This window comes from Dendropsophus ebraccatus, chromosome 4, assembly GCF_027789765.1.
Source record: "Dendropsophus ebraccatus isolate aDenEbr1 chromosome 4, aDenEbr1.pat, whole genome shotgun sequence".
Lineage (NCBI taxonomy): Eukaryota > Metazoa > Chordata > Amphibia > Anura > Hylidae > Dendropsophus > Dendropsophus ebraccatus.
This window is the reverse complement of record NC_091457.1, coordinates 37,174,984-37,201,895: the sequence shown is the minus strand read 5'-3', so window position 1 is coordinate 37,201,895 and position 26,912 is coordinate 37,174,984. Positions and strand designations below refer to the sequence as shown.

The 26,912-nt window shown below is 45.5% G+C and overlaps 1 protein-coding gene across 2 annotated transcripts; it reads left to right on the top strand.

The window, feature by feature from the left end:
- The first annotated feature begins 2,252 nt into the window (after positions 1-2,252).
- On the top strand, positions 2,253-26,058 carry ZFTA (zinc finger translocation associated). Of its 2 annotated transcripts, XM_069965593.1 has the most exons (6): positions 2,253-2,623; positions 7,665-8,132; positions 10,781-12,268; positions 13,515-14,051; positions 22,542-22,964; positions 24,642-26,058. In XM_069965593.1, the coding sequence occupies exons 1-6, from the start codon at positions 2,287-2,289 to the stop codon at positions 25,076-25,078; spliced, it is 3,690 nt and encodes a 1,229-aa protein (XP_069821694.1). In that variant the 5' UTR covers positions 2,253-2,286; the 3' UTR covers positions 25,079-26,058. The 2 variants fall into 2 exon arrangements, with proteins under 2 accessions (XP_069821694.1, XP_069821695.1); XM_069965594.1 differs by lacking the exon at positions 7,665-8,132 and having other exon boundaries at positions 2,254-2,623.
- Positions 26,059-26,912: the final 854 nt, after the last annotated feature.

Here is a 26,912-nt window from a genome sequence, read left to right as displayed (position 1 = left end):
AGCTGTCAGGATATATAGCACAGTGGCAGTGATGCAGCGCCGCAGCTGTCAGGACATATAGCTCAGTGGCAGTGATGCAGCGCCGCAGCTGTCAGGATATATAGCACAGTGGCAGTGATGCAGCACCGCAGCTGTCAGGACATATAGCTCAGTGGCAGTGATGCAGCGCCGCAGCTGTCAGGGCATATAGCACAGTGGCAGTGATGCAGCGCAGCAGCTGTCAGGACATATAGCACAGTGGCAGTGAAGCAGCTGGCAGGACATATAGCACAGTGGCAGTGAAGCAGCTGGCAGGACATATAGCACAGTGGCAGTGATGCAGCTGGCAGGACATATAGCACAGTGGCAGTGATGCAGCTGGCAGGACATATAGCACAGTGGTAGTGATGCAGCTGGCAGGATATATAGCACAGTGGCAGTGATGCAGCTGTCAGGACATATAGCTCAGTGGCAGTGATACAGCTGTCAGGATATATAGCACAGTGGCAGTGATGCAGCTGTCAGGATATATAGCTCAGTGGCAGTGATGCAGCACCGCAGCTGTCAGGACATATAGCTCAGTGGCAGTGATGCAGCGCCGCAGCTGTCAGGACATATAGCACAGTGGCAGTGATGCAGCACAGCAGCTGTCAGGACATATAGCACAGTGGCAGTGATGCAGCTGTCAGGATATATAGCACAGTGGCAGTGATGCAGCCCCGCAGCTGTCAGGACATATAGCACAGTGGCAGTGATGCAGCTGGCAGGACATATAGCACAGTGGCAGTGATGCAGCTGTCAGGACATATAGCTCAGTGGCAGTGATGCAGCTGTCAGGATATATAGCACAGTGGCAGTGATGCAGCTGTCAGGACATATAGCTCAGTGGCAGTGATGCAGCTGTCAGGATATATAGCACAGTGGCAGTGATGCAGCTGTCAGGATATATAGCTTAGTGACAGTGATGCAGCGCCGCAGCTGTCAGATGATACAGCATAGTGGTAGTGATGCAGCGCCGCAGCTGTCAGGACATATAGCTCAGTGGCAGTGATGCAGCTGTCAGGACATATAGCTCAGTGGCAGTCATGCAGCTGTCAGGATATATAACTCAGTGATAGTGATGCAGCGCCGCAGCTGTCAGATGATACAGCATAGTGGTAGTGATGCAGCGCCGCAGCTGTCAGGACATATAGCTCAGTGGCAGTGATGCAGCTGTCAGGATATATAGCACAGTGGCAGTGATGCAGCTGTCAGGACATATAGCTCAGTGGCAGTGATGCAGCTGTCAGGACATATAGCTCAGTGGGAGTGATGCAGCTGTCAGGATATATAGCTTAGTGACAGTGATGCAGCGCCGCAGCTGTCAGATTATACAGCATAGTGGTAGTGATGCAGCGCCACAGCTGTCAGGACATATAGCTCAGTGGCAGTGATGCAGCTGTCAGGACATATAGCTCAGTGGCAGTGATGCAGCTGTCAGGATATATAGCTCAGTGATAGTGATGCAGCGCCGCAGCTGTCAGATGATACAGCATAGTGGTAGTGATGCAGCGCCGCAGCTGTCAGGACATATAGCTCAGTGGCAGTGATGCAGCTTTCAGGACATATAGCACAGTGGCAGTGATGCAGCACAGCAGCTGTCAGGACATAGCTCAGTGGCAGTGATGCAGCTTTCAGGACATATAGCACAGTGGCAGTGATGCAGCACAGCAGCTGTCAGGATATATAGCACAGTGGCAGTGATGCAGCACAGCAGCTGTCAGGATATATAGCACAGTGGCAGTGATGCAGCTGTCAGGATATATAGCACAGTGGCAGTGATGCAGCTGTCAGGACATATAGCTCAGTGGCAGTGATGCAGCTGTCAGGATATATAGCACAGTGGCAGTGATGCAGCACCGCAGCTGTCAGATGATACAGCATAGTGTTGCAGCTCATGTCTATTGCAGGTGACTTGCAGAGCTGTTTAGGTTCCCGCTGTGCAGGACGTTACATAACACTGTGCAGCGCCGCTTACTAGGACGCTGCAGAGCCATCAGCTTATTACACATGTGGGGGCGCAGTACTCGGACACGCAGAGGCCTATGCCCCGTACTCAGCGCCGCCGGAGACCTTGGGCCCCCAGGGTGTCCCGTTTCCCCACCCCTCGTCCCGTGCGGCACCAGGAGGGGGGAGGAACCACGCCCCCTTTGACGCAACCCGCCCGCCCCAGTCCAGTGCTGCGCTTCCAGCCGGTCATGTGACGTCACTGGCCCCGCCTCCTCAGTCCTGTGCGGCGCTGTCCACTCGCGCTTCTCCAATGACGCCATGTACCCTCCCCTCAGTCCTGTGCGGCGCGCGCTGGCCTTGCCCCTTCCGTGGCGTCAGGCGATAGCCCCGCCCTCCTGTGCGGTGCTGTGCGGCGTGTACCTCGGGCCCTCCGTGTCCCTACCGTGTGCGCTCGGGGCTGAAGAGCGAGGAGCGGCACAACAGGCGGAGAGGAGGACGAGAGGCGGAGAGGATATGCAACGCGACACGATGAGTGAAGAGGAGCCGGAAGTGGCCATAGGGCCCAAGACGGGCCCTGCCGGGGGGTCACCGTGCAAGAGCGGCGACCTAGCGCTGGATAGCGCGGTGATGGAAATAAAGGAGGAGGCCGCAGGGGGTGAGTGGCGGAGCCTGTTAGCGAGGGCTGACACATGGCGGTACGAGGCGCTAACTGCAAGGCAGGGAGGGTGGCGACATCTAGTGGCCGTGCCTAGTATGGCATGCTGGGTCATCTCTCGTGACCAGGACGCGCAGAATGGCGGGGCCGGGGGCTGCAGGGGCCATGGGCTCCACAGAGGGCGCGCTGGAGCTTGTAGTCCCCGAGCAGCTGCTGCGCAGTGGGTGAACACGACCTTGTTATGGCAACGTAATATGCTTTTATATACACAGCATAGTGGTGTCTGAGCCATTATTGAGATATATGCAGAACACATGCCTAGTGGCTTCTGGCTGCATCCAGGACCCCCCTGCACTAGCTTATCCAGAAACTATCCCAGCATGCCCTGACAGCCAGGCTTATCCAAAAACTACTACTCCCAGCATGCCCTGACAGCTGAGCTTATCCAGAAACTACTACTCCCAGCATGCCCTGACAGCCAGGCTTATCCAAAAACTACTACTCCCAGCATGCCCTGACAGCTGAGCTTATCCAGAAACTACTACTCCCAGCATGCCCTGACAGCTGAGCTTATCCAGAAACTACTACTCCCAGCATGCCCTGACAGCCGAGCTTATCCAGAAACTACTACCCCCAGCATGCCCTGACATCCGAGCTTATTCAGAAACTACTACTCCCAGCATGCCCTGACAGCCAAGCTTATCCAGAAACTACTAATCCCAGCATGCCCTGACAGCTAAGCTTATCCAGAAACTACTACTCCCAGCATGCCCTGACAGCCGAGCTTATCCAGAAACTACTAATCCCAGCATGCCCTGACAGCTGAGCTTATCCAGAAACTACTAATCCCAGCATGCCCTGACAGCTAAGCTTATCCAGAAACTACTACTCCCAGCATGCCCTGACAGCCGAGCTTATCCAGAAACTACTAATCCCAGCATGCCCTGACAGCTGAGCTTATCCAGAAACTACTACTCCCAGCATGCCCTGACAGCTGAGCTTATCCAGAAACTACTACTCCCAGCATGCCCTGACAGCCGAGCTTATCCAGAAACTACTACTCCCAGCATGCCCTGACAGCTGAGCTTGTTCAGAAACTACTGCTCCTAGCATGCCTTGACAGCCGAGCTTATCCAGAAATGACTACTCCCAGCATGCCCTGACAGCCGAGCTTATCCAGAAACTACTACTCCCAGCATGCCCTGACAGCCGAGCTTATCCAGAAATGACTACTCCCAGCATGCCCTGACAGCTGAGCTTATCCAAAAACTACTGCTCGCAGCATGTTCTGATAGCTGAGCTTGTCCAGAAACTACTACTCAAAGTATGCTCTTACAGTCAGGTTTATCCAGAATTACTACACCCAGCATGCCCTGACAGATGAGCATATGCAGAAACCACACCCAGCTTGCTTTGCAAAACCACAACTGTTGCTGTCAGAGCATGCTGGGAGTGATAGTTCTGCCACAGGATGCATAATACTGCTCTATATCATGAATTGTTGGCATTTAATGCTTGAACATTTAAGCCCCACCCCTGAGCATTCACAGACCCCTCCCCTTTAAGAGTTTGCTGCTAAATAGGGGAATACTATCCAGTGTAACTGGCTGGAAATGTTCCAGACCAAGGAGGTAGGGCTTCTACCCTAGCCGTATTAAAGGGGTAGTTTACCCCAATAAGTTCTTGCAAATCAACTGGTGACAGAGATTTAAAATTTACTTCCCCTAAAAAAAAATCTCAAGTCTTCCTGTACTTATCTGCTGCTGTATGTCCTGCAGGAAGTGGTATACTTCCCGGTCTGGAGAGCAGGAGAGAATTTTTATGAGGATTTGTTACTGCTGTAGTAAGTTCCTTACATAGACAGAGGTGGAAGCAGAGAGCACTGTGTCAGACTAGAAAGAATACAACAACTTGCTGCAGGTACTGAAAGCCTTGAGATTTTTTAATAAAAGTAAATGACAAATCTCTGGCACTTGCTGGTACCAGTCGATTTGAAAGAACTTTTCTTTTGTGAACTATTCCTTTAAGGATTTATAATGCAACCTCCATAGCCTGCTCTAGGTTTTTTCTGTACCATGTGGCTGAATTATTCAGGCCTGTTGGAACCCATTGTCCAGGGTCTCAGCATCTATACTAGACAACAGTCTAGATTTGGCAGGGACAGTTCTGTTAACCAGTCTACAAAGGGGGTGGGGGTTAACTAAGCCTCATAAATGGGCATTCTGCATACGTATTCCCAATGAAATAACGATTACGAAAACTGTTTTTATGGCTCGTCTGTGTTGTACCTCGCTCTTATTCTTACTAGCAATGTATGACTAAATAGACAACTGGGTGTTATTTTTTTGTTTCCCTATCCGATCAAAACTGACAGTGTCGTAGGGACACTACCCCTAACTAGTAACACCCACTTGGCTTTTTAGTCATACAATTCTAGTAAAAATAACAGGAACAGCTATGACTAAGACAGCTGAGGGACAGCTAGATGTAGATTTTTCTAATATAATTTTTCAGCCACAGGGGCCCTAATTCCATTTGTTTTTTATTCTGTTCCTGCACCACCCTTTGTCTCTTATGTATAGTGATTTTATGTGTACTCATAGCATGTAATGGAAAAACGACCTGCAAGTCGCATGATGCTGGGTATTTTAGGTATAATAAAGGTAAACAGTCAGTATAAACATCAGTGCGAAATCTGCAAAAACATTAGCAAAACAATGCAATACCATTTGCACATAGACAGAAAAGAAAGCGGGAGAGAGGAGGAAGGAAAAGGAATCTAAAAGTTCTGCAAACCAACGAGGGGGGGGCGGAGGGGGATCGGAGACCAAGGCCAATCACATACCAGTCCAGGACCATGTGACCCTTATAGGCCTGTGGCTGATGACTAAAAGATAGGAACTCCTTGTAGTCCATATACGCGTGCCAGGGACACCACAAGTGATCAAACTTGTCAGAGCAGTCGTGAACCTCCGCCATAATCTCCTCCATCCTACCTATTTCCCTAGATTGTCCTATCCATTCCATAATTGTGGGAATGGTGGGCGTTTTTCAATGCTGAGGAATGACCATGCGAGCTGCTGTCAGAAGATGCAGCAGGATCCCCTTTTTTATTGTAAATATATCTGGTAGTTAGGACAGCAAGACCAACTGAAGAGAGTTGACAACAGCCTTTCCAGAAAATGCGGTGTACATTGTCAGGAGTTTGTCAGGTGTGCTTGGTAAACACTAAAGGAGCTGCAGGTGTGAGAACCAGCCCATCAAAGAGGAGTGCTGGGATTTTGGCCCTCAGTCTCAGGCCCTGCAGTGAGGTCATCTCCTCCTGTCTTCTATTGTCTGACATAGCTAAAGATTTTTTAATGACAGGTACTCTAATTCTAGTGCTGTGATTGTCTTTTATGAACATTGATTCTAAAGTAACAAACTAGGAAAAAGAGGGAAGTTCGTAGGTGTAGGACCCCCCACTGCTTTGAGTATGTCTAGAATCAAACAGTATGGTGACCATACCCCTTAGGTATAGTAGCTGTAGGCCAGTCCCAACCCTGCTTAGCATGCCGGGTTGGTGGAGCGTGCATTGTGTTTTCAATGGGAAAAAGCTGCTGCAGGATTCCTTTGGCAATGTCTTCTCTCCCATGGGAAGTCCAGTGTGCCCAGTCCTCCTTTCACCTGACATCTGACACTGGGGGCAGAGCCGGGACACCTACAGTTACATTAGATAAATTATCTATCATGCGTGAATTGATGCTTTGTACAGTGCTGCCTTTAGGTGGCGTACTTACTCTGTTTCATGATAAAACTGCACACCATTGCAGATTGTACTTCAACCCAGCCATAGCTGCTACATGTAACCTTATTATTCCTGTGGTTATTTAGGCTGGAGCTCCACAGTGAGCGCTTCCATAGACTTTAATGAGTGGCGTCCATGCTGACAATCTGGAAAAAAATAGGACAGGATCTTAAAAAAAAATAAAAAAAATCCTGATCTAATGTAATCTTATGGGTCTGGAAATCAGAACAGATTTTCCAGATGGGGGTCTAACACTTAATCCACTGTGAGCTCCCACTACAAAAACAAATTGCTTCCTGGCTAATAGGAATGAACAAAGCATATACAGTACAACTATTTGGTTTCTTAATATCAGTCTATTTCCCTGGGGGCAGAACGTCACAAGTAACCTTCACCATTTTTACTTGATGTTGCGCTTGTGTCAGGGTACGATTCATTGAGACCTAGCTTTAGCCGCACACAGTAGCAGCCATGTGACTTGGCAGGTTGAATGCAGATCTGTTGTCTTGTGGGCTATATGTGTGTAATTGATTCATGTACAGGCCAAGGGTTAGTGACTTGCTCCTATGGACTACAACTACATTGCAAATCTTTTCTGTGTAGCTCTTGCCTTTTGGCTTGCACCTGTTGCCATATAACTGTGCAGCACATGAGCTGCATATATAGTGGCAAGATGATGATTGGGGAGACCAGTTTATTGGCCGTCCCTTTTCTAACCACAGGGTATCCCACATACAGGACCTCCAGCATGCTTGTCTTGTCTTGATCTGTCTTCTTCACCTGGTATGTGAAAGGGCTTGCAGTGATCCAGCTACCTCTGAGGATGCATAGGATGCAAGCAGCTTCAGAGGCATCTGTCTCACCGCACCATTATCTATCCGCATATCATGGAGAGAAAACAGAGAAGCACAAATAAGCATGTGTGTCCACCTTGGACCAGTCACTGAGGTGGACCCAGTAAAGCCATAAGGAAAACAGCAGGTGGGGCTATACTATCCCTGGAATATCTCATGATAGGGGAATTTGTTAAAATTAAGTCTACATACAAAAAATGTTCTTTTAGGGCTGGATTGAACAATTTTCTTCACAAGGACAACCCCTTTAAATTAAAAAAAATTAATAAAAAAACATTTTTTTTTTTATTTTGTCTTTCTAAAGATACTTTTGTCTATTGTGGTCTGCCAATTTAACCACATGCTTTTTATATTTTTCTTATATTTTTATTTTTTTTATTTTTTATTTTATTACTTTTAGATACAAGTTATGCAAGCTCAATAGATGCCATGTATCCAGATCCGTCCGATTCATTTCCTGGTGGGCTTTTCCCAGGCTCTTCCTCTTTTGATTGGAGCTCCCCAGATAGTAGTAGTGAGGGGCGAAACAACACCGGAGGAGTAGCAGGGCAAGAGACCTGTGAAGAAAGGGCTTCCCGGCCAGGAAATAGCCGAATCCCTGGAAAAGACCACAGGCGTTACTACCATAATCACTGGAGACTAGAGTATCTGATGGACTTTAATGCCCGTTCCCATAGTATGATCTGTATGGTTTGCGGCAGTTCTCTGGCCACTTTAAAACTCAGCACCATCAAGCGACACATTCGCCAGAAGCACCCCTATTCCCTCAACTGGACTCCTTGTGAGAAGGAGGTCATCATTGGTAGCTGGGATGCGCACTTATGCGTTGATGCTCAGACACTTGCTGGGAGTGAGGAGCACATGGCAGGTAATTCTGCTAGTCTGCCAGTCATGAATGTTTGTCTGGTTTTTGATAGTAACCTCCAAAGTAAAATTATTGTTATAATTAAAGGGGTTGTCCGGTGATAGAAAAATGTTGCTTAGCTTGCCTTAAGGAAACAATACTCCCCTGCCCAATCCCTCGCACTTCCTGGTCCCATGGAGACACTGGTTAAACTCACTCATAGCCAATCACTGACTAAGGCGGCTTATGGCTGTGGCCAGCGATTGACTGAAAAGGCATTTTTTGTATGTAAATACGGGACCTAGAAGTGATGAAAAGCACAACCCCTTGAATTATTTAACAGCTGGAAAAATTTACCAGGAATTGAAACTATGTACGGCGAAACTCTGAATCTCCAAATAACTACCTATTTGAGTGCTTAGACCAGAGTACCTGTAACAGATTATTTAGTTCCATCATACACTATAATATATATATGTATAAAATATCCAAGTATATATACATACCTTTTACATCATCTTTGGGAGGACTTTTTCAGTGCAATTTTGGGTGGTTTTCTCAGAGGTTTTATTGTATTGCATAAGAAAAGTTTGGTGGGAACAACAGACCATTTAATGTGCATAGAAGCTTCTCAGGTTATATCAAGGAATAGGAGGGTCGGGTATGTTGAATTTCAACACCTGGTCCTTTTGTTTTTACTAGTCCACCAAAAGTATCTGGCAGTGGCTTTACCTCTTCCTCACACTGGAAACACATGAACAAAATGAGCAAAACTAATATTCAGCTGATAGCTACTGAAGGTGTATGGCCATTTAGCAGGGAAGAAAAGTCTTATTCATTTAACTCAGAAGTAAATTTGATGTGGAAATAGCATGGTGTAAGTTGGTATTCCAGCCCCAGAAATATATATATATTTTTTAATGGTGAGTTGGGTTAAAAAAAAAGAAAAAGCAACAATACTCACCTGCCCTGATTCTCAGCAGCTGCTGTTCGCTCCCAGTCCCTGCTGCTTTCTGTGACCTGTCAAACTTGCAGGAAGTGTCATGGCAGAGTAATGGGATTGGGAAAGACGAGTGACTTTTTATAGCACCTACAATTTCTGGGGCTGTAATAGCCTTTAAAGGAAACCAGTCACCATGAACATGCTACCTTAGCTATTGGCATTGTGTTTTAGAGCAGAAGGAGCTGAGCAGATTGATATATATCTTTATAGAAAAAAAATTCAGTATAACTTTAATTTATTGATTAGAATCTCTGTTTCCATGCTAAAGAGCCTAGTCCATTAAATAACTTTGTTCACTGGACTCCTTAAAGGGGTACTCCGGCGACAGTCTTTTTGTTTCAAATCAACTGGTTTCAGAAAGTTGTGTAGATTTGTAACTTAAACTGTAATTTAAATTTAAAAATCTTAAAGGGGTTATCCAGCGCTACAAAAACATGGCCACTTTCTTCCAGAGACAGCACCACACTTGTCTCCAGCTTGGCCAGGGTTTTGCTGCTCAGTTCCATTGAAGTGAATGAAGCTTAATTACAAACCACACCTGAATTGAGACAAGAGTTAGGCTGTCTCTGAAAGAAAGTGGCCATGTTTTTGTAGCACTGGATAACCCCTTTAAGCCTTCCCATAATTATCAGCTGCTGCATGTGCTGCAGGAAGTGGTGTTTTATTTTCATTCTGACACTGTGCTTTCTGCTGCCACCCCTGTTTGAGATGGAAACTGCTGGAAAGTTCCTGTCACGGACAGAGGTGTCAGCAGAGATCACTGTGTCAGACTGGAGAGAATACACCACTTCCTGCAGGACACACAGAAGCTGAAAAGTATGGAAGGCTGGAGATTTTTAAATAGAAGATTTTTGCTGAAGTACCCCTTTAACACAGAATGAGGAGGGATTTCAAACAACATGCTAGAAGTTATACTGCATCTTTTCTCATAAAGATATATATCAATCCGCTCTATAACGTGATGCTGATAGCTTAGATAGCATTGTCTTGGTAACAGGTTCCCTTTAAAGGCTATTCTCTCTTTCTACATAACTTTTTTTAAGGATCTGGAATGTATAATGTGATATAAAACATTTTTGCAATTAGTTGTCATAATATTTTTTTTCCCTTTTTTTTTTCCTGCAGCTTGCATGCATTACAAAACACTGCAAGCTGCTCGATTCCATTCAGTTTCAGTCCTGACAGCCGTCTTCCTGTCGGCTCAGTCTCCAACCCCTGTCTGTAGGACAAAATAAAAGAAAAGGTAGTAGACAGAGGAAGGGGGTAGTTTGGGATTCAAAGACTCACTAATATGTTGCTTGTGAAAGTTTTGTCTTTAATAAGAAGCAAATGTCTCTCACCTCTTCTGTCTTTCTCTCTTTTCTCTACTTTGCGCCCCATTTACATAATATTTCTGGGTTCCCCTATCTGCATCCTAGCAAACAGGTAATCTCACATACACTTCAGTGTACTCATAGGCTTTTCTATACCAAACATAGTCGACTAGTGTCAGTAGAAGACTATGTTCTGTCTTTTAAAGCCTTGTGGGTATGTCCCAGTATACGTCAGAATACTATTATTGACAGTATTCCAGCAAGACACAAATTGTGATGTGAATGGGGCCCTACCAATTTCTATTTCTTATTTAGTATCAGTATCTTATGTTTAGTGTCTCCTTTTCTTTTTCCAGAGAGTGTGAAAGGCAAAACTGGTCCCAAAAAGAAAAGACGACGTCTGCCGCCAGTGACTAAAGGAGCATGGCGGCCTATGCTGGGTTCAGAACATCCTCTGCCTTCTCCACCTGACAAAACTCACTTGGAGCAGTACATGAATGAGTCTCTTCAGCAGTGGTTTAGAATAGAGTTTCTAATGGATTATGATTACCTAGGAAACATGCTTCATTGTATGATGTGTACAACTGCCTTACCAAGTCTCTGTCTTACCGACATCAAATATCACATTCTGGATAATCATCCCACTTCACTGCAGTTCACCCCCAGCCAGAAAAGTGTGATTATTGATGCTTGGATAAATCGTAAGGGGACTCCAGAAGTGGAGTTGGAAGGGGACCTGACTCCAGATGTTGAGGTAGAAGATGACATGACTCCAGATGTGGAGATGGAAGATGACGACACAACTCCAGAGGTGGAGCTGGAAGAAGACCTTACGCCAGATGTGGAAGATGATGATGATGGCGATGAAGCAGATGGGAAGTCGGCTAAGATAAATGAACAAATTACACAATCAAGTACAAAACCAAGATCTGAAAATAGGATGCTGGAGCCTACAGATCTGGAAATAGTAGAGGATGAGGAACCAGCATCTGGAGATGTTCAGCTACTTGATAAAGAGGAATGGGATGCCAAAGAGGTACAACTACTGGCTGAGGACGAATGGAAAGCAAGAAAGAGACATCTGCTGGAGTCAGGACGTAAAGCCAGAGAACTGCGGATTGTAGAGGAACATCAGAAAAGTGAAGATGAAGAGAAACCTGGTGATAAGGAAAGCCAGTTCACAGAGGAAGAGAAGAGGAAAATTAGAGAGAGACAGCTGCTGGAGGAGGAACAAAAGCTCAGACAAATGTTGTCGGAAGAGAAAGCCAGAGAGGCCGTTCTGATAAAAGCTAGGAAGCCCCAGGTTGTTGAGGAAGCAAACAGAAAAGATATAGAGGCACCGCAGCTGGAGGAAGAGAAGGGAAAGGCTGAGCTGCTAGATGAAGAAAAAAGGAAAGCTAAGGAAGAAGCAAAGAAGGCCCAGCTTTCAGATGAAAAGAATCCTAAGGAGACCCAGGTGAAAGAGGAAGACATTAGTGAGGAGGAAAAGTTAAAAACTTGGGAAGCTCAGCTTTTAGGAGATGAGAGGGTTAAGGAGGCCAAGAGATTGGAACAGGAGAAACCAAAAGACCAAAATGAAAAGGGGCAAGAGGGCCAAGGGTTATCAAAGGAAGTACAGGATGCAGAAGAAGTAATTGTAAAGCTAGAGGACCTTGAGTCTGCTGAAGTGACCAACAGTGAGCAACAAGACACACAGACTGCAAATCACTCTCAAGTTGAAAAGCAGCAGATTTATAAAAAAATGGTAGAAGGTGGAAAGACACAGCCCAGTGAGCCAGAGAAGCGAGTAATACAGGTGCAGCAGGCCCCGGCCGTACTGGGAATCGGACTCCCTGTGTTAAAAAGTACGTACAAAGATAAAAATGAGCTACTTTTGTATTGTGTGCTAACAAAAAGTGATAATGTCTGTAATACAGCTTAGATACATAAGTTGTACAAATTTAGACTCATTGACAAAAATAATGCCCCCAGAAATATTGGATTGCTGCAAAACTCTGTCAGGCAAATGTATAAATGATTACAGGTGTGTACTGAAATAAAAAGTCACTATTAAGCTGGGTTCACACTATGTATATTTGAGGCTGTATTTGTGAGGCTGTATAGCAACCAAAACCAGGAGTGGATTGAAAACACAGAAAGGCTATGTTCACATAATGTTGTAATTGAGTGGATGGCCGTCATTTAATGGCAAATTTTTGCTGTTATTTTAAAACAACGGCTGTTATATTGAAATAATGGCAGTTATTTACCGTTATATGACGGCCATCCACTCAATTTCAACATTGTGTGAACAGAGCCTTTCTGTGTTTTCAATCCACTCCTGGTTTTGGTTGCTATGAGGACCTGACTTGAGGACCAAATACTGCCTGAAGTATACAGTGTGTGAACCCAGCTTAATGGTGCGTTCACACCTACAGGATCTGCAGCTGATTTTTCATTTAAATAACTGAACACAGCATCAAATCTGCTGCAGATCTGCTGCAGATCCTGTAGGTGTGATGGCTAGATTTACACTGGACGTATCTGCAGCGGATTTCACGCTACAAGTTCGTAGCGAAATCCACTGCGGATACCTCTCCTGTCACTGCCAATGTGATTACATACTCGCAGCGCTATGTAAGTCCTGGCCCCATAACACTGCCGCTGGGATGATACATTACCTGTTCCACGCTCCGACTGCATCTGAGGCTCCCGGAGGCCCCGTGCAGCCATTCAGTGAACGGCCCTGCTGCAGTCACTGCTGCTTGGCTGGACGGGACCTCCAGGAGCCTCAGATACTGCCGAAGCGTGGAACGGGTAATGCATCATCTCGGCAGCAGGGGGTTAATGGGGCTGGGACTTACACAGTGGCAGTGGGATGACAATGAAATCCGCTGAAAATACGTCCAATGTGTATCTAGCCTTAGCAGGATGGTTGTTCAGAATAATTTCCTGCTGTCTTGGCAGCAGTGTTTACGTAAGGGTATACAGCAAACAGGTTCCAGACAGCTCAGATGGAGTACATATAAAGTCAGTGAGTGTATATAAAGTTATTGAATCTAAATGTAAGTTAGTAACCTGACAAGATACTCTTCTACATTTCTCTTTCAGTGGAAACTCCAACACCTATTATTATAACACGGGTTTCTGTTATCCCAGAACATACAATCCTCCAGTCGGCAAAACCCAAACCTTCCACTTCTACTTCTACTTCTGATATCTCGAAAACCTGGCGAGTTATTGCTCCTAAGGTCTCCCCAGCAGATAACCAAAATCTGAATCCTCCCTCTGCAAGCACTGATCCCTCACAGAACCCTGCTGGGGTTGACCACAATGTGTGGGAGGTTAGCGTGTCACGTGGTAATAATGCAAGTGCTATCCAGAACAATATGTACCAAACCCGTTGGCGCTCAGAATACTTGATGGACTTTAATGGAGTGCGTGGGAGTGTGGTCTGCATGTATTGTAGCTCTACTCTAACTGTACTCAAAGAGAGCAGCATCAAGAGACACATCACACAGAAGCATCCACATACAGCAAACTTCTCTGCTAAGGAGAAGGCAGCAGTGTTACTTGACTGGGAGAATAAGTTAATTAAAATAAAGAAGATTGTAGCTAATCCAAACAAGGATGGTTTGGCTATAGGAGGTAAGATGTGGCACGGGTATTCTGGTTATTGTATAGTTTGGTGGAATACCTACACGTTAAGTGTATTTCTACTGTCATGGGGCACATTTAGGGAAAATGAATTCCGCACTGGGATAGCTTTCTCAGCATCCGTTCTCCACACCGCACATAACTATGAATTAGAAGGTGGCGCTTTCCACTTTGTCTCCACAGCACCTGTCCCCAGCACTGTTCAGATAAATTACACTGGGCTACAGGCAGGAGACTGCATGGGAAGCTCTTAATGCATAGTTATATGCAGAGGGGAGAATGGGCACTCTTCCAGTGCAGATTTAAGTGACTGATTAATGGTGCCTTTACAGAGACAGATTATTTTTTTTTTAAACATTCTTTATTTAAGATATTTTCTCATTTCATAAATACATAGAAACAGACTGATTTTGATCATAAACCGGTAATATTTTCCTCCTAACGAAACAGGAACAGAAAACAAGGAGGGCAAACGGCCTGTCTGGGGCAGGTAGGCAATCCATCTGTGTATAAAGTTCCGGTGGAGATCATGGGTAGGACCCAGGGTGGGGGGGATCATCGGAGGAGGTCCTCCAACCAAGATTCGGGGTGTAAGTCCCACTTAGGGAGGGAAGCAGCAATGTAGGTAATGTGTGGGAGTGGGTTGTCCTGTCCCTTTTAGTGGTGTCAGAAGCATGTGTAAGGCCTTTTAAGGGAAAACGATGTAACTGGAAAGCAGGGAGAGACGATAGACATATATGGATATCAACAAGAGGGTGGGAGTGGGGGGGGGGTGATTGGGAGGGGGTCGCTGCTAGTATTTTACGTGGAAGATGAGTAGTGGTGGAGTGTGTAGCGGTCTCTGGGGGCAATCCATTCTACAGAGTGAGTTGGTGGGTCTCGACGTATTGTGTCCAGGGAGCCCATGTCTTTAAGAACGTGGTGTGGGCGCGCGTGGTCCAACTCGCTAGCTCCTCCATAGTGCGCATACTGTCTATCTTAGCGTACCATGTTGATATGGGGGGTGGTGTAGATTGTTTCCAATAAGTTGGAATAAGTAGCTTTGCAGCAGTGAGGAGATGGACCAACAGACTCTGTTTGGATAATTGGGCGTCAGGGGGGGGCAGCCACAGGAGTACTAGTTGCGAAGTTATGACAATAGATTCGCCACACATCTCCCTAATGGCTGCAATCACCTGCGTCCAGAAGGGGGTGAGGAGGGGACATGTCCAGAAAATATGGGTTAATGTGCCTCCCAGGTTACCACATCTCCAACAAGAATCTGCAGGTATAAGTCCCCATTTATGAAGTTGATGTGGCGTTCGGTACCATCTGGTTAGTATTTTGTAGGAATTTTCCTGTGTAGTGATGGAGTTAGAAAACCCGTGGGAGTGTGACAGTATGAGTTTGATATCTTTCGGCGTGAGAGAAATGTTTAGTTCTTCTTCCCAGGCAGCGAGATAGTTGGGTTTAGTAGGGGCATCTAGGGATAGAAGGTAAGAGTGTAGTTTGGAGAGGCATTTAGTTATAGGTTGTTTGAGCTTTAATAACGCTTCAAAGCTAGTCGGGATGTTTCTTCTGGTGTCTAAGGAAAGAAGAGCTTGTAAGGAAGAGTTAAAATCGTGGGTATGTAGAAAGTTTAGGGGTGAGGTACGGGGGCCCAATAGAGACATTGTGGTGCAGTTATCTATGGAAGTCGGAATATCTGCAAGGGTCTTCTCCATAGGGATCGTGTGCCAGAAAGAGTCGGCGAGTGGACCGCGTTTTAAATATTGCTTTAAAAACCTGAGGGGCATCATGGGAGAGGGTTGTGGGGAGAGCTTGTATTTTTTATTAAGTTTATGCCAGAGACTTAAAGTGGCTTTAGTGATTGGGTTCAGTGTGCGGGGTATGGGAGCGTCAGAGGGCGCCCAGAACAGGTACCGGGAGGGAAGGGGTATCGTGGCCATTTCAGCACGTATGTGGAGGGGCATGGTGTTTTTATGGAGGAATGCGATTGCTCTGCATAAGTGTGAGGCCTCATAATATTTTATTGGGTTTGGGAGTCCTAGGCCTCCGTCACATTTTCTCCTATTGAGAGTGGAGAAGGCTATCCTGGGGGTTTGTTGGTTCCAAAGGAATTTGTTAAATAGTTTCTTAAAATTTTGTAGGGAGGTGATAGGGAGTGCGATAGGAAGCATTTGCATAGTATAGAGTAATTTCGGTAATATGTAGGATTTTAACAGGTTTTTCCTGCCTATCCATGACAAAAAGGGGATAGCAAGAGAATCAAGTTGGTTTTTAAGCTTTTGTGCTAATGGAGGGAAGTTGCAAGAGTACAAAGTATTTAGGTCTTTGGGAATGTGTACCCCTAGAAACTTAATGTGTTTCGCTGGCCATTTAAACGGGGTGATTCTACGTAGGTGTGCAAGCGTGACTTCATCTGCTGAAATGTTTAGGGCTTCAGATTTATCGTGGTTAATTTTGAAATTGGAGACAAATCCAAAGTCTTTGAAGATTTTAAGAAGGGGTGGGAAGGAGATTTTGGGATCTGTCACAAATATCAGAAGATCGTCCGCGAAAGCTGCAGCGTAGTGTGTATCTTTTCCTAGTGTCAGTCCCGGGATTAGGGGGTGGTCTCTTATAGATTGGAGTAGGGTTTCCATCACTAAAACAAAGAGAGTGGGGGACAACGGGCACCCCTGCCTCGTGCCATTGTTAATAGCAAACGGAGGTGATAGGCGTCCGTTGACTAGTACTCGTGCCGACGGTGAGGAGTATAGAGTAAGAATAGCAGAGATAAATGAAGGGGGGAAGCCAAATTTTTCTAGGGTTTTACCCATGAAATTCCAGTCTACCCTATCGAACGCCTTTTCTGCGTCAGTGCCTAACAGGATGAGTGGAATTCCATGGGTTTGAGTATGATGAATTATACTGATGAGTCTGTGTGTGTTGTGTTTACCTTCCCTGTTTCGTACAAATCCCACCTGTTCCTCATTCACTAGTTCAGGCAGCAAAGGTGCTATACGATTTGCCAGTAACTTAGCCCACATTTTGACATCTACATTGAGTAGAGATATAGGTCGGTAACTGCCACAAGAGTCCTGTGGTTTACCTTCCTTATGTATGACCGTGATGGTGGCTTGTAGTGATTGAGGAGGAGGGGGTGTACCTTGCATCATGGCCTTGCACCATCTAACTAGGTATGGAGTTAGTGTATTTAAAAATTTTTTATAATAAAAGGCTGGTAGACCATCTGGTCCGGGGCATTTATCGTTAGGAAAGGAGCCAATCACTTTTTGTATTTCAGAGTCTGTTATTGGTGCTAAAAGAGTGTTAGCTTTAGATTTGGATAGGGACGGCAGGTTAAGTGTGTCCAGAAACGTCTGAGTAGCCAGATCTCTGTTGGTTTTAGTAAGTGTGTCTGTATTTTCAGAAAGGTTGTAGAGTTTTTGGTAATATTCGCTGAATAGTTTGGCTATTTCGTCTGTATCTGATACAGCCTTTCCTGCCTCTGAGGTTATTTTAGAGATGTGTGTTTTCGTTCTGGTTTTCCTAATTAAAGTGGTCATCATCTTGTTAGCTTTGTTGCTGAGTGTAAAGTACTTAAATTTACTTTTTTGGTATGCTTTAGCAGTGTTGATGATAAGAAGGTCTCTTAGTTCCTTCCGAACGGAGGTGAGGTCCTGGAGATATGAGTCTGCCTGTGTCCTCTTATGTAACAGTTCTAATGCAGAAATCTGTTCAAGAAGGGAGTGCAGGCGTTGTTTCCTTTCTTTTTTAACACGAGTGCCCAAGGAGATAAGTTCACCTCTTATGTAGCTTTTGTGTGCTTCCCATAAGGTAGTATCAGAGACCTCTCCGTTGTCATTAACAGAGAAATAGTGCTGTAATGAGGTTATCAACTTGGTTGCGTGTATATCGTTGTCTATTAATGTCTCATTAAGTCTCCAAGACCACTCTCGGACCGGAAGAGAAGTGAGATTAAGATGTAATGTGATAGGTGCATGATCAGAGATCGTAATTTGCTCTATGGTTGCCGCTTGCATGGATGGTAAATAAGAAGCGGGTAGGAAGAAGTGATCTAAGCGGTGATAGGTTTTGTGGACTGGGGAGTAAAATGTGTAGTCTCTGTCTTCTGGATGTAGTGTGCGCCATGAATCTAGCAGGTGCATTTCTAGTAGGGTTTTTTTAATTTTCCGCAAAGCTTTAAAGCTTTGGGTGGAGGAGCGGTTGGATGTATCTAGTTCTGGTTCTAGTGCCATATTCAGGTCTCCCCCAATAAGGAGGAGGCCATCTCTAAAGATTTCTACCTTTTCTAGGACTTGGATCAACCAAGGGACTTGTTTGGTATTGGGTGCATAAAGGTTTACTAACGTGATGGGTGTGTTGTGAATCGTACCTTTAACGAAAATGTACCTGCCTTCGGGGTCTTTTTGTGTGCAGATGTGTTCAAATGTCACATTCCGGGAGAAACCAATGCTGACTCCTCTGGAGGCGGAGGATGGGTTCGGGCAGTGGAACCAGGTGTTGTAATAGGAGTTGGAGAGGTTGGGTATGTGATGTAGGCGGAAATGGGTTTCCTGTAAGAAAATAATGTCAGAGTTAACTTTTCTCATCAGTGAGATAATTTGGCTGCGTTTTTGGGGGGTATTGCACCCTTTTACATTGAAAGATGAGAATATTAGCGAGGCCATCATGGGGGGTTAAGTGTAGTGCACCATTGCATCTCAGACTGGGACCACCAGGGCCGTGTATAAGTAGCAGCAGGAGGGGATGGGAAGAGACAACAGGAGGGAGGGAACGGGAGGGAGGGTGGACAAGACAGTGACAGACATTGAAGACAAGATATATAAACTAGTGCAACTTGAAACAGTGTCCTAATCAATAGGACAATAACTCGTGGCCAAGGGTTTCGAGCTACCCTGGCTGGGGGCATGTGTGGTGTTGTCATCTGTTTCGGCTATTTGGATAGCCGCGGCCCCCCCACCAACATCTGTATATGTTATAACAATGTAAGCTACTAGAAAGAGAGCATATGCTCATAGAGACAACCGAGGTGGATAAGGTAATAACAATGGAAAGGGTCTATATCTATAGGAATCTACTTTCTGAAATAAACAACTAGAGAACAGGGTATCGTGTGTCTATGTCTGCATGACCAAAGAAAGCTATAGACTGCTAAACATTTGTAAACTTAATGGCAGGATAGCCCCAGCGATATCGTGGGGTATCAGCAGTTGTAGCAGGTGGGAAGTCAGGTGATTTCCGGTTTCTTCGGGGTCTTCTTGGTCTTGGCGGACTTTGCCTTGCCTGCCTGTGTCCACGGCTGTTTGGCAGGGAGGTCAGGGAGATCGGCGTCTTCTGGGAATGGGAGCCAAGAAGGAACTTCTAGTGGTGGTATGTCGAGAGCTTCCCATACGCGTGGAATATCGTCTGGTGACCTCACTATGGCATGTCTGCCTTCTTTGGTTATGGCCAAGCCAAAAGGAAACAGCCAGCGGAAGACAGCCCGGTGAGCTCTCAGGTGGGTGGTGAATGGTTTCAAAATTCTGCGTTTGGTCAGTGTTGAAGGCGATATGTCAGAAAGTATGATAATCCTTGTGGAGTTGAATTGTAGTTCATCGAGTTCTCTGGCTTTTTTGAGGATAGCGGCTGTGTCTGGGTATTTGAGGAGACCACACACTACATCACGTGGTGGATCGGTGGGTTTGGGCTTCGGTCTTAAAGCTCTGTGGATCCTTTCGATGGTGATGTTTGCTGCGGTATCCTCTCCTACCAGGGTGCCAAAGATACGTAATGCCGCTCCTGGGAGGTCATCGTGTGAGATGTCTTCTGGGAGGCCTCTTATCCGTATGTTTTTCCGCCTGCTCCTGTTCTCTTGGTCCTCAATTGCCAGGTGAAGGTCGTTTAGATGGCGTTTGTGTTGGAGTATCTCTGACGTCATCGCCTTGCTGTGAGCAATTATAGCGGATTGTGAATTTTCCATAGATTCAACTCTGTGGCCTAAGTGGGTTATTTCAGATTTAATCTCTGACAGTTCTTTTAAAACAGAGGAGTTGGCTTGTGCGACAATGTGAGACACCACTTTTGTAAGGAAGGATCTAGAGACAGGTGCGTTGTCCGAGTCTGGGATGGAAGAACAGCCGTCAGGCATGCTCTCCGCGTCTGATTCTTCAGCTTGTTCCCAATTCTGCTGAGCGGTGTGTTTGGTTTTAGCTTTAGAAGAGGGAGAGGTGGACATGTTTCTTTTCAGATAGGAATGTATGTCGGACTGCTGGTGTCTCGTGTCTACCGCTGGAGTTCCTTTACCTTTGCCTTTTGTATTCCTTATCATGTCTTGTGAGGATATGATCGGTTGCCAAGTATTGCTGGCGTAGGTGGGGTGGCCTGTGAAGGTGTACTTTTACATCTGAGAACGAGGTGTAGTAGAGGAGCTGTCACAAAAAGTACAAAATAATGGTGTTGAGTTGTGATCCGCCTGGCTGCTGTTTCTCAGAGGTTCCTGTGTGTACAGTTGAAAATTCAGGAGAGGGAAGAGATATTTGTAGGATATTGTAGAAGTTAGAAGGTAATTGGGGATTTTGCCACTAGGTGGCAGCAGAGCACTACAGTTGAAGGGTCCCTTGCGTTTCTGTCTTTATAGGCACAGTGCACTGTTCTTTCTGTTAGGTGATTTTATTGTAATTAGGGTTGCACTCCTTTCCTTAAATTCTCAATCCGCTTCATACAGTATTGAGTAGTGGATAGTCTCTTAGATGAGGGCGCAGGTGGAGGGTTTATGGCACAATGTCACAGGGGTGATCTAATTAGGCAATAGATCCTCCTGGGGGGAGGGGGGAGGGAGAGAGTCTCAGGAAGAAAAGCGCGGGAAACCTCTGAGGGACAGCGGTGAAGATTTCAGGAGAAACGGGTGATGAGAGGGGTGATCGGGGTCCCCGGGGTATTCACAGACCCGATAAATAACTGTCAGTGGCCTCTCGTTTGGCTCCGGGCAGTCGTGTGAGCCAGGGAGGCCTCTTCTCACTGGCGCTCTCTGAGCCGGCAAGATGGCGCCCGTCGGTGTGGTGAGTGGCAACGTTCAGGTTTTTATTGCCGCAGCTGCCGCTGTCCCCCCTGTCTGGTGCTCCCCGTTACCTCTCCGTCTCGTCCGCCTCTCCAGCTGGGTGACGGGGTGCGGGGAAGCGCTGTTCCGGTGTTTGTGGCGGCGGCTTGCAGCAGTGGGGCCGCGTCCGTTGCGGCGGCAGCGACGGGCGTGCGGGGAGAACGGCAGTAGGTTCAGTATTCACCCGCCGGTGCTGTGGGCTTGTCCGGTTCTTCTCTGGAGGTAGCTGGGGTGTTGGGGTTAGGTTTGGGACCCGGTGAAGTGCAGGTTATCGGGGTTTTAGGGGGTTAGGAGAGAGAGCTCCAGGACTTCACGTCTGCTCTCTCTAGCAGCCAGGACACGCCCCCAGAGACAGATTATTTGACAGATATTTGAAGCCAAAGCCAAGAATGGATTTGAGAAGAGAAGAGTCTTTCCTTTATGGCCAACCATCTGTGTACGGCTGCTTTTTAACTTTTTTTCATAGTGACAAGGAGTGTTGAGTGAAGAGCTCCAACTGTTTGGGTTTGGCAACGCTTCTACAGCTCTGTGCATGCATCCATGTTTTCCAGGACTCCATAGGGCTGCATCCTCTGCAGCCGCAAGGAGTCAAATTCTGAGTGTTCACGTTTAGCGAACGTTGCTGAACCTGCACAGTGTGGCCTCTCTGTTCAACACTACTGGCAGGCGTTTGGGGAGAGAAGGGTCAGGATGTTGGATTTTAACTATGCTATTGTTTAATTTTAGAAGGATAAGTTGCCACCCGAGGAGTGTGGCAGTGGCAGTATTCTGTTAAAAAATGTTCAACATGGACTGTAATACAAGCTGTATCTTTAGATCAGTACAATTATTAAAATAATTTGTTCATTAATATACTGTGGTTTGCCTGCAGTATGCCTTTTACATTAACAAACTGATACTAGTCTACTAGTCTGATTTTGTAATAAAAAAAAAAATGCGTCCAATACAGGGCCAATATATGGAGCTGTGCCTGATAAGGCGCCGCATAACTTTCATGAGGACCACAGCCCCTTTCATAAGCTGATCAGAGAATCTTGGAGGTCGAAACCCCCACCAGTCCTAAACTGATAGCCCTATCTAAGAATAAGCTAATCGTAAGTTCTGGAAAACTTTGTTTAAAATGGTTACCTCCTAAGTTTGTATGCCTTACTAGGACACATCACTGAGGGGACCCCAGCACTGGACCCTCGTAGGAGCCAGATTATCTGTGACATTCATGCATTATTTGGACTGCAGTTAAATCAATATATTCAATCTGAAAAGGGGATGTCTTTATGCAGAGACCCTTTTACATTGCTTATTGGTGGCTAGGGGTCCCTGTTTACTCTGCACCCAAATACAGTGTTAGTATGTTGGCTGTTTCGTCTTTATTTCTTTTTCTCTCTCTTTGATCACTATTTTTCTTATATCTATTTTAGACCTGGGGCTGAATATTGTAAAAGCACCAGATTGCGACCCTGTAGAACCTGAAGAGGAAGAGACTAACTGGGCTGGTGTATTACCAGAAAATAAAGGTGCCTCTTGGGAATTTGCATTTGGAAGACTTCAAGATAAAGTAAAGGACCCTCGTAAGTACCAGCATGACCGCTGGAAGCTAGAGTTCTTAATGGACTACACTCCAGCAAAGGACGGATTAATCTGCATGGTATGTGGGGCGACATTGATAAATCCGAAAATCAGTACAGTGAAGATGCACATCCAGCAAAAGCACCCCGATACAACGTACCTGAGCGATCAGGAGAAGGCTGTGGTCATGGAAGAGTGGGAGCAAAAGATGGCCACAGGCAAAAAATCAGCAGGACAGCAACATGGCGAAGATGAAATCTGCATAGAAATAAATGGTAAGCTGATGGTGTGTTATAGTTGATCCATAGTAGTTCCATTCTGTGTAGTGAAAGCACACAAATCATTATCGACATGTAAAAGCAAAACTCCATGTTCTAACTAAATTGCACAGATAAAATAGAGTAGAAGTAGACTACCCGCTGCTTTACTCTCAGAATTGTGCCTGCCTCATCTGTAGCATCTGGCAGTCTTGTTCCACAATCACCTGAGCTCCCACAATGTCTGGCTCTTTGGCAGCGGTAGTTGAGCAGAATTTTGAGTTTACATTTTTATCTGACCAGCGGATAAAACATCATGTACTCATTTTTATGCTGTTACATGCCGCTTTATCTGTCCGATGTAATTCATGTTCCAAACTTCTGACGGTTAGATAGCTGTTAGGTCAAGGAGACACATGTTGCCTTTTATATATCTGTCTGTGCTTCCTGAACGTAGAAGGACACCGGGACAGGATGCTGTGATGCCGGTCTAAATCTGCTTTGCATCTCTGTGTCTCCCACTAAGATTACACTTGCCTCCAGGGACAACCTACAAGCCCTGGAAATATCTGTGATTTTAATTTTGCTGCAGGAAGGTAGAGGCAACTTTCTTTAACTACTCCTAAGCCAGGCAAGTAAAAATAATAAAGACACCATGCTTAACCACTCCTGTTCCTCCAGCACGCTCCCGTCTGCTTCTCAGTGTCTTATTTCAGCGACTGCCCGCTCAGCCAATTACTGCGCTGTTCCGCTGCAGCCACTGATTAGGTCCTGGGTTACTGACAGTCCGCTCAGCCAAAGAAGCAGATGCAAACTGTCCGGAGTGGGTAAGCATGGTGTCTTTATTATTTGTATTCGCCCTGCATTGAAGTAGTTAAAGAAAGTTGCCACAACAATCATCTGTCTAAACACAACCTATTGGTTCATCTTCTTACTGCCACCAAGTTGCTCATACCAATACATTGAAAACAAAACACACCGCCATCTATATCGGAATGGTACGCCAAGGTAGAACACATACGCACCATGGAAGAACTAGCAAGCTGGACACTACGGTAACACCTTTTTAAAGACCTGGACTCCCTGGAAGCAATACATTTTGGCCCACCAAGTGACACTGTAATCTACACAGACTTCACAGAACAGAACCTCATGCAATGATAGCAACATCCCCCTCGCTCCCATCCTTTGTCCCCTTGTCAATGTCTGTCTGGCGTTTGTCGGTTCGTTTTTTATGTCAGTTCGTACACTTACCATGTAGTAGAACTCCCTCCACTGAAGTTGTTTACCACATGCGGCACTATGCCTTCCCACATAGCAATCCATGACCACTCTTCTATTACATATTCACCCTGTTGGGCATAAGTTAAGTTTTGTTAAGATAACTTCACTGTTTTCTATTGGTCACTACTCTTTGACTTTGTATGTTTATAACTCAAAAAATTAAATAATGTTAAAGAAAAAGAAAGTTGCCACTACATTCTCACAGCAGAATTAAAATCCTGGAAAGCCCTCCAAGTCATCTCAAATGTCTGGGTGCAGTTACTACTGCCAAAGGAGATTTGTGTCAGATTTGCACTCCCAGACTAAGAAGGGATAGTAACCTAAAAACTCTTTTATTGGTTTTACAGCATGACATTTTTTTGTAATTGCTAAAAATCCTAATTGTACTTGTTATATTTTTCTTTAACACAGAAGACTCCACCACCTCCGAAACCAATGGCTCAAGTGTTGCAGCCAGCAGCCCCCATCCCACAATTGTTCTACCCACCTTCCCCAAGACGCCTAAATCTACAGTTTCCTTGCCACCCCCATGCAATAGTGCAAAGCGTAATTACCAGGTGCGTTGGCGCACAGAATTCATGATGGACTATGACTGCCGACGGCAGGGCCTCATCTGCATGGTATGTGGTGGGACATTAGCCACTCTGAAAGTCAGCACTATCAAGCGCCACATAGTCCAGGTGCACCCATACTCCGTAGATTTCACAGCCGAGGAGCGGCAGAGGATCTTGGAGGCCTATAGTGAAATGGCACTACATTATATCCATTCTGAGGAGTGTTTTAAAACTCAACCCCAGGAGGAAGCGAAAGGACGCAAGCGAAAGTCCACTGCTATGGACGAGTCGTGAAGATCCCAAAAGACCTCGTACCTTAATGTGTAAAGAAATAACCACCACATTGACTTGGCCTAATGTTGCAGTCTTTGCACATGAAGGTGGTGTCGTTTTTATCCCACCATTTCAGAGACTGCTACAGAATTCCCTTGCCGTTTGAAGACTTGCATTGAGGATCAGCATTTTTCATAGTTCTTCCCGTGCCACCAGTGACCATGCATCTCTTAGTTGCTTTCAGGAGTATCTATTGCCTCCATCTCCCTTTGCGTGCAGAGTGTAACTATGCATACCATATGTGTGGCATTGCATTTTACAGCCACGTCTACCAGACTGTGAAATCGTGGTCCATGAAAGATTTCTCTTTTGAGGCAAAATACATAATCGATGATGTTCTTTATTTTTTATATTCACCTAAATGCTTTAATCCCAGCAAATGTATTGACCCTCTGAATAAGTGTTATGTCCCATGGCTTGAAGTATGCTGCAGTAAGGACAATTTTAATGGTTTCAATGGACTATTTCTCAGAATACGTAATGCAGACATTTTATGTATTCTCTCAAAGTGATGAAGCTTACTGCACCTTGGAAAAATAATGTATACCTATAATTTATAGTATGATGACAGCCATCATACCGCTGGTCTGGAATTTCATTTGTTAACAACCCCTTTCCCCTTTACCGAAATCGAGGAGTTTCATCTCTGATAAGCACTTGAGCATCTTGAGGTGTTGTAGCAGAGCTCCCACTCCAGCTACAATAATGAACCTTTTCTCTCTGGCGTTGAAAGGGATTTGTTACAAAAGTTAACAGGAACTGTCTATTCTCTTTATTAATCTGCCTCACTTTGGCTTTCATTTATAAGAAACCATTCCCAATGTTCAATTTCATACTGAAAAGCTTTTTGGTAGTGCATCCGGGGACCTGTTCATTACTTGTTTTTGTTTATGAATATTAAAACCGATGCTCTATAAAATAAACTGTGGTCATTGTATGTTGCAGATAAACCTTGTTTCCTCATGCAGGTTGTGACCTTTTCTTTCCTGAGTGAGTCTACAGCGTTTCACATTGTTGGATGTTGGTGCCAGTGAGCTGTGCTGATTGAGAACGCCTTACATGCAGCTGTACACACTTTGGGATGTTATATATAAATAGAGTAATAAATAAAATCTGTAGTTTGGGCCCACACAGGTGATCTGTAAAGGTACCGAACCAATAGGGCCAATAGTTTTGAGTTTTACAACAGCTGGGGAGCCGCAGATTGGGTAACACTGCCTCAGAAGAACAGCATTTCACGTGATTCCCAGTGAGATCTCCCGTAACTGGTTCAGCAATGTAAATAAGTGAGGCACAGTATTCACCTCCTTGATGTTTTTCCTGTTTTGTTGTATTAGAACCTTAACTTTAAAGAGGGCCGACCCCCAGCTAAATCCCCTTATACTGACCTCATCTCGCCGAGTCCCGCTCCCAGAGCCAGTCCCGGGACGGAGATATCCGTGATCAGCCCCACACACATTCCTGTTCCAGGAGTTTGAGATAATCACAGACAGCTGTGATCACGCAGCTGCTTGCCATTAACCCTTAAAGGAAGAGTACCTGTCACTGACTGATTGGGGTCCCAATCGCGTTCCCTGACAGCCGTAGGAAGGGAAGAAGGCGGATCTGTGATATTCTTATAGAGTCTGCCTTAGGCAGAGCTCTGATAATACTGATTAATGCTATGCAATGGCATAGCATTGATCAGTATAAGCAATATAATGATTGCTAGAGGGCTTATAACATGTTAAAAAATCAAATTTTAAATATTTTAAAACCCTTCCCCCAATGAGTTTAAACCACCCCCTTTTTCATT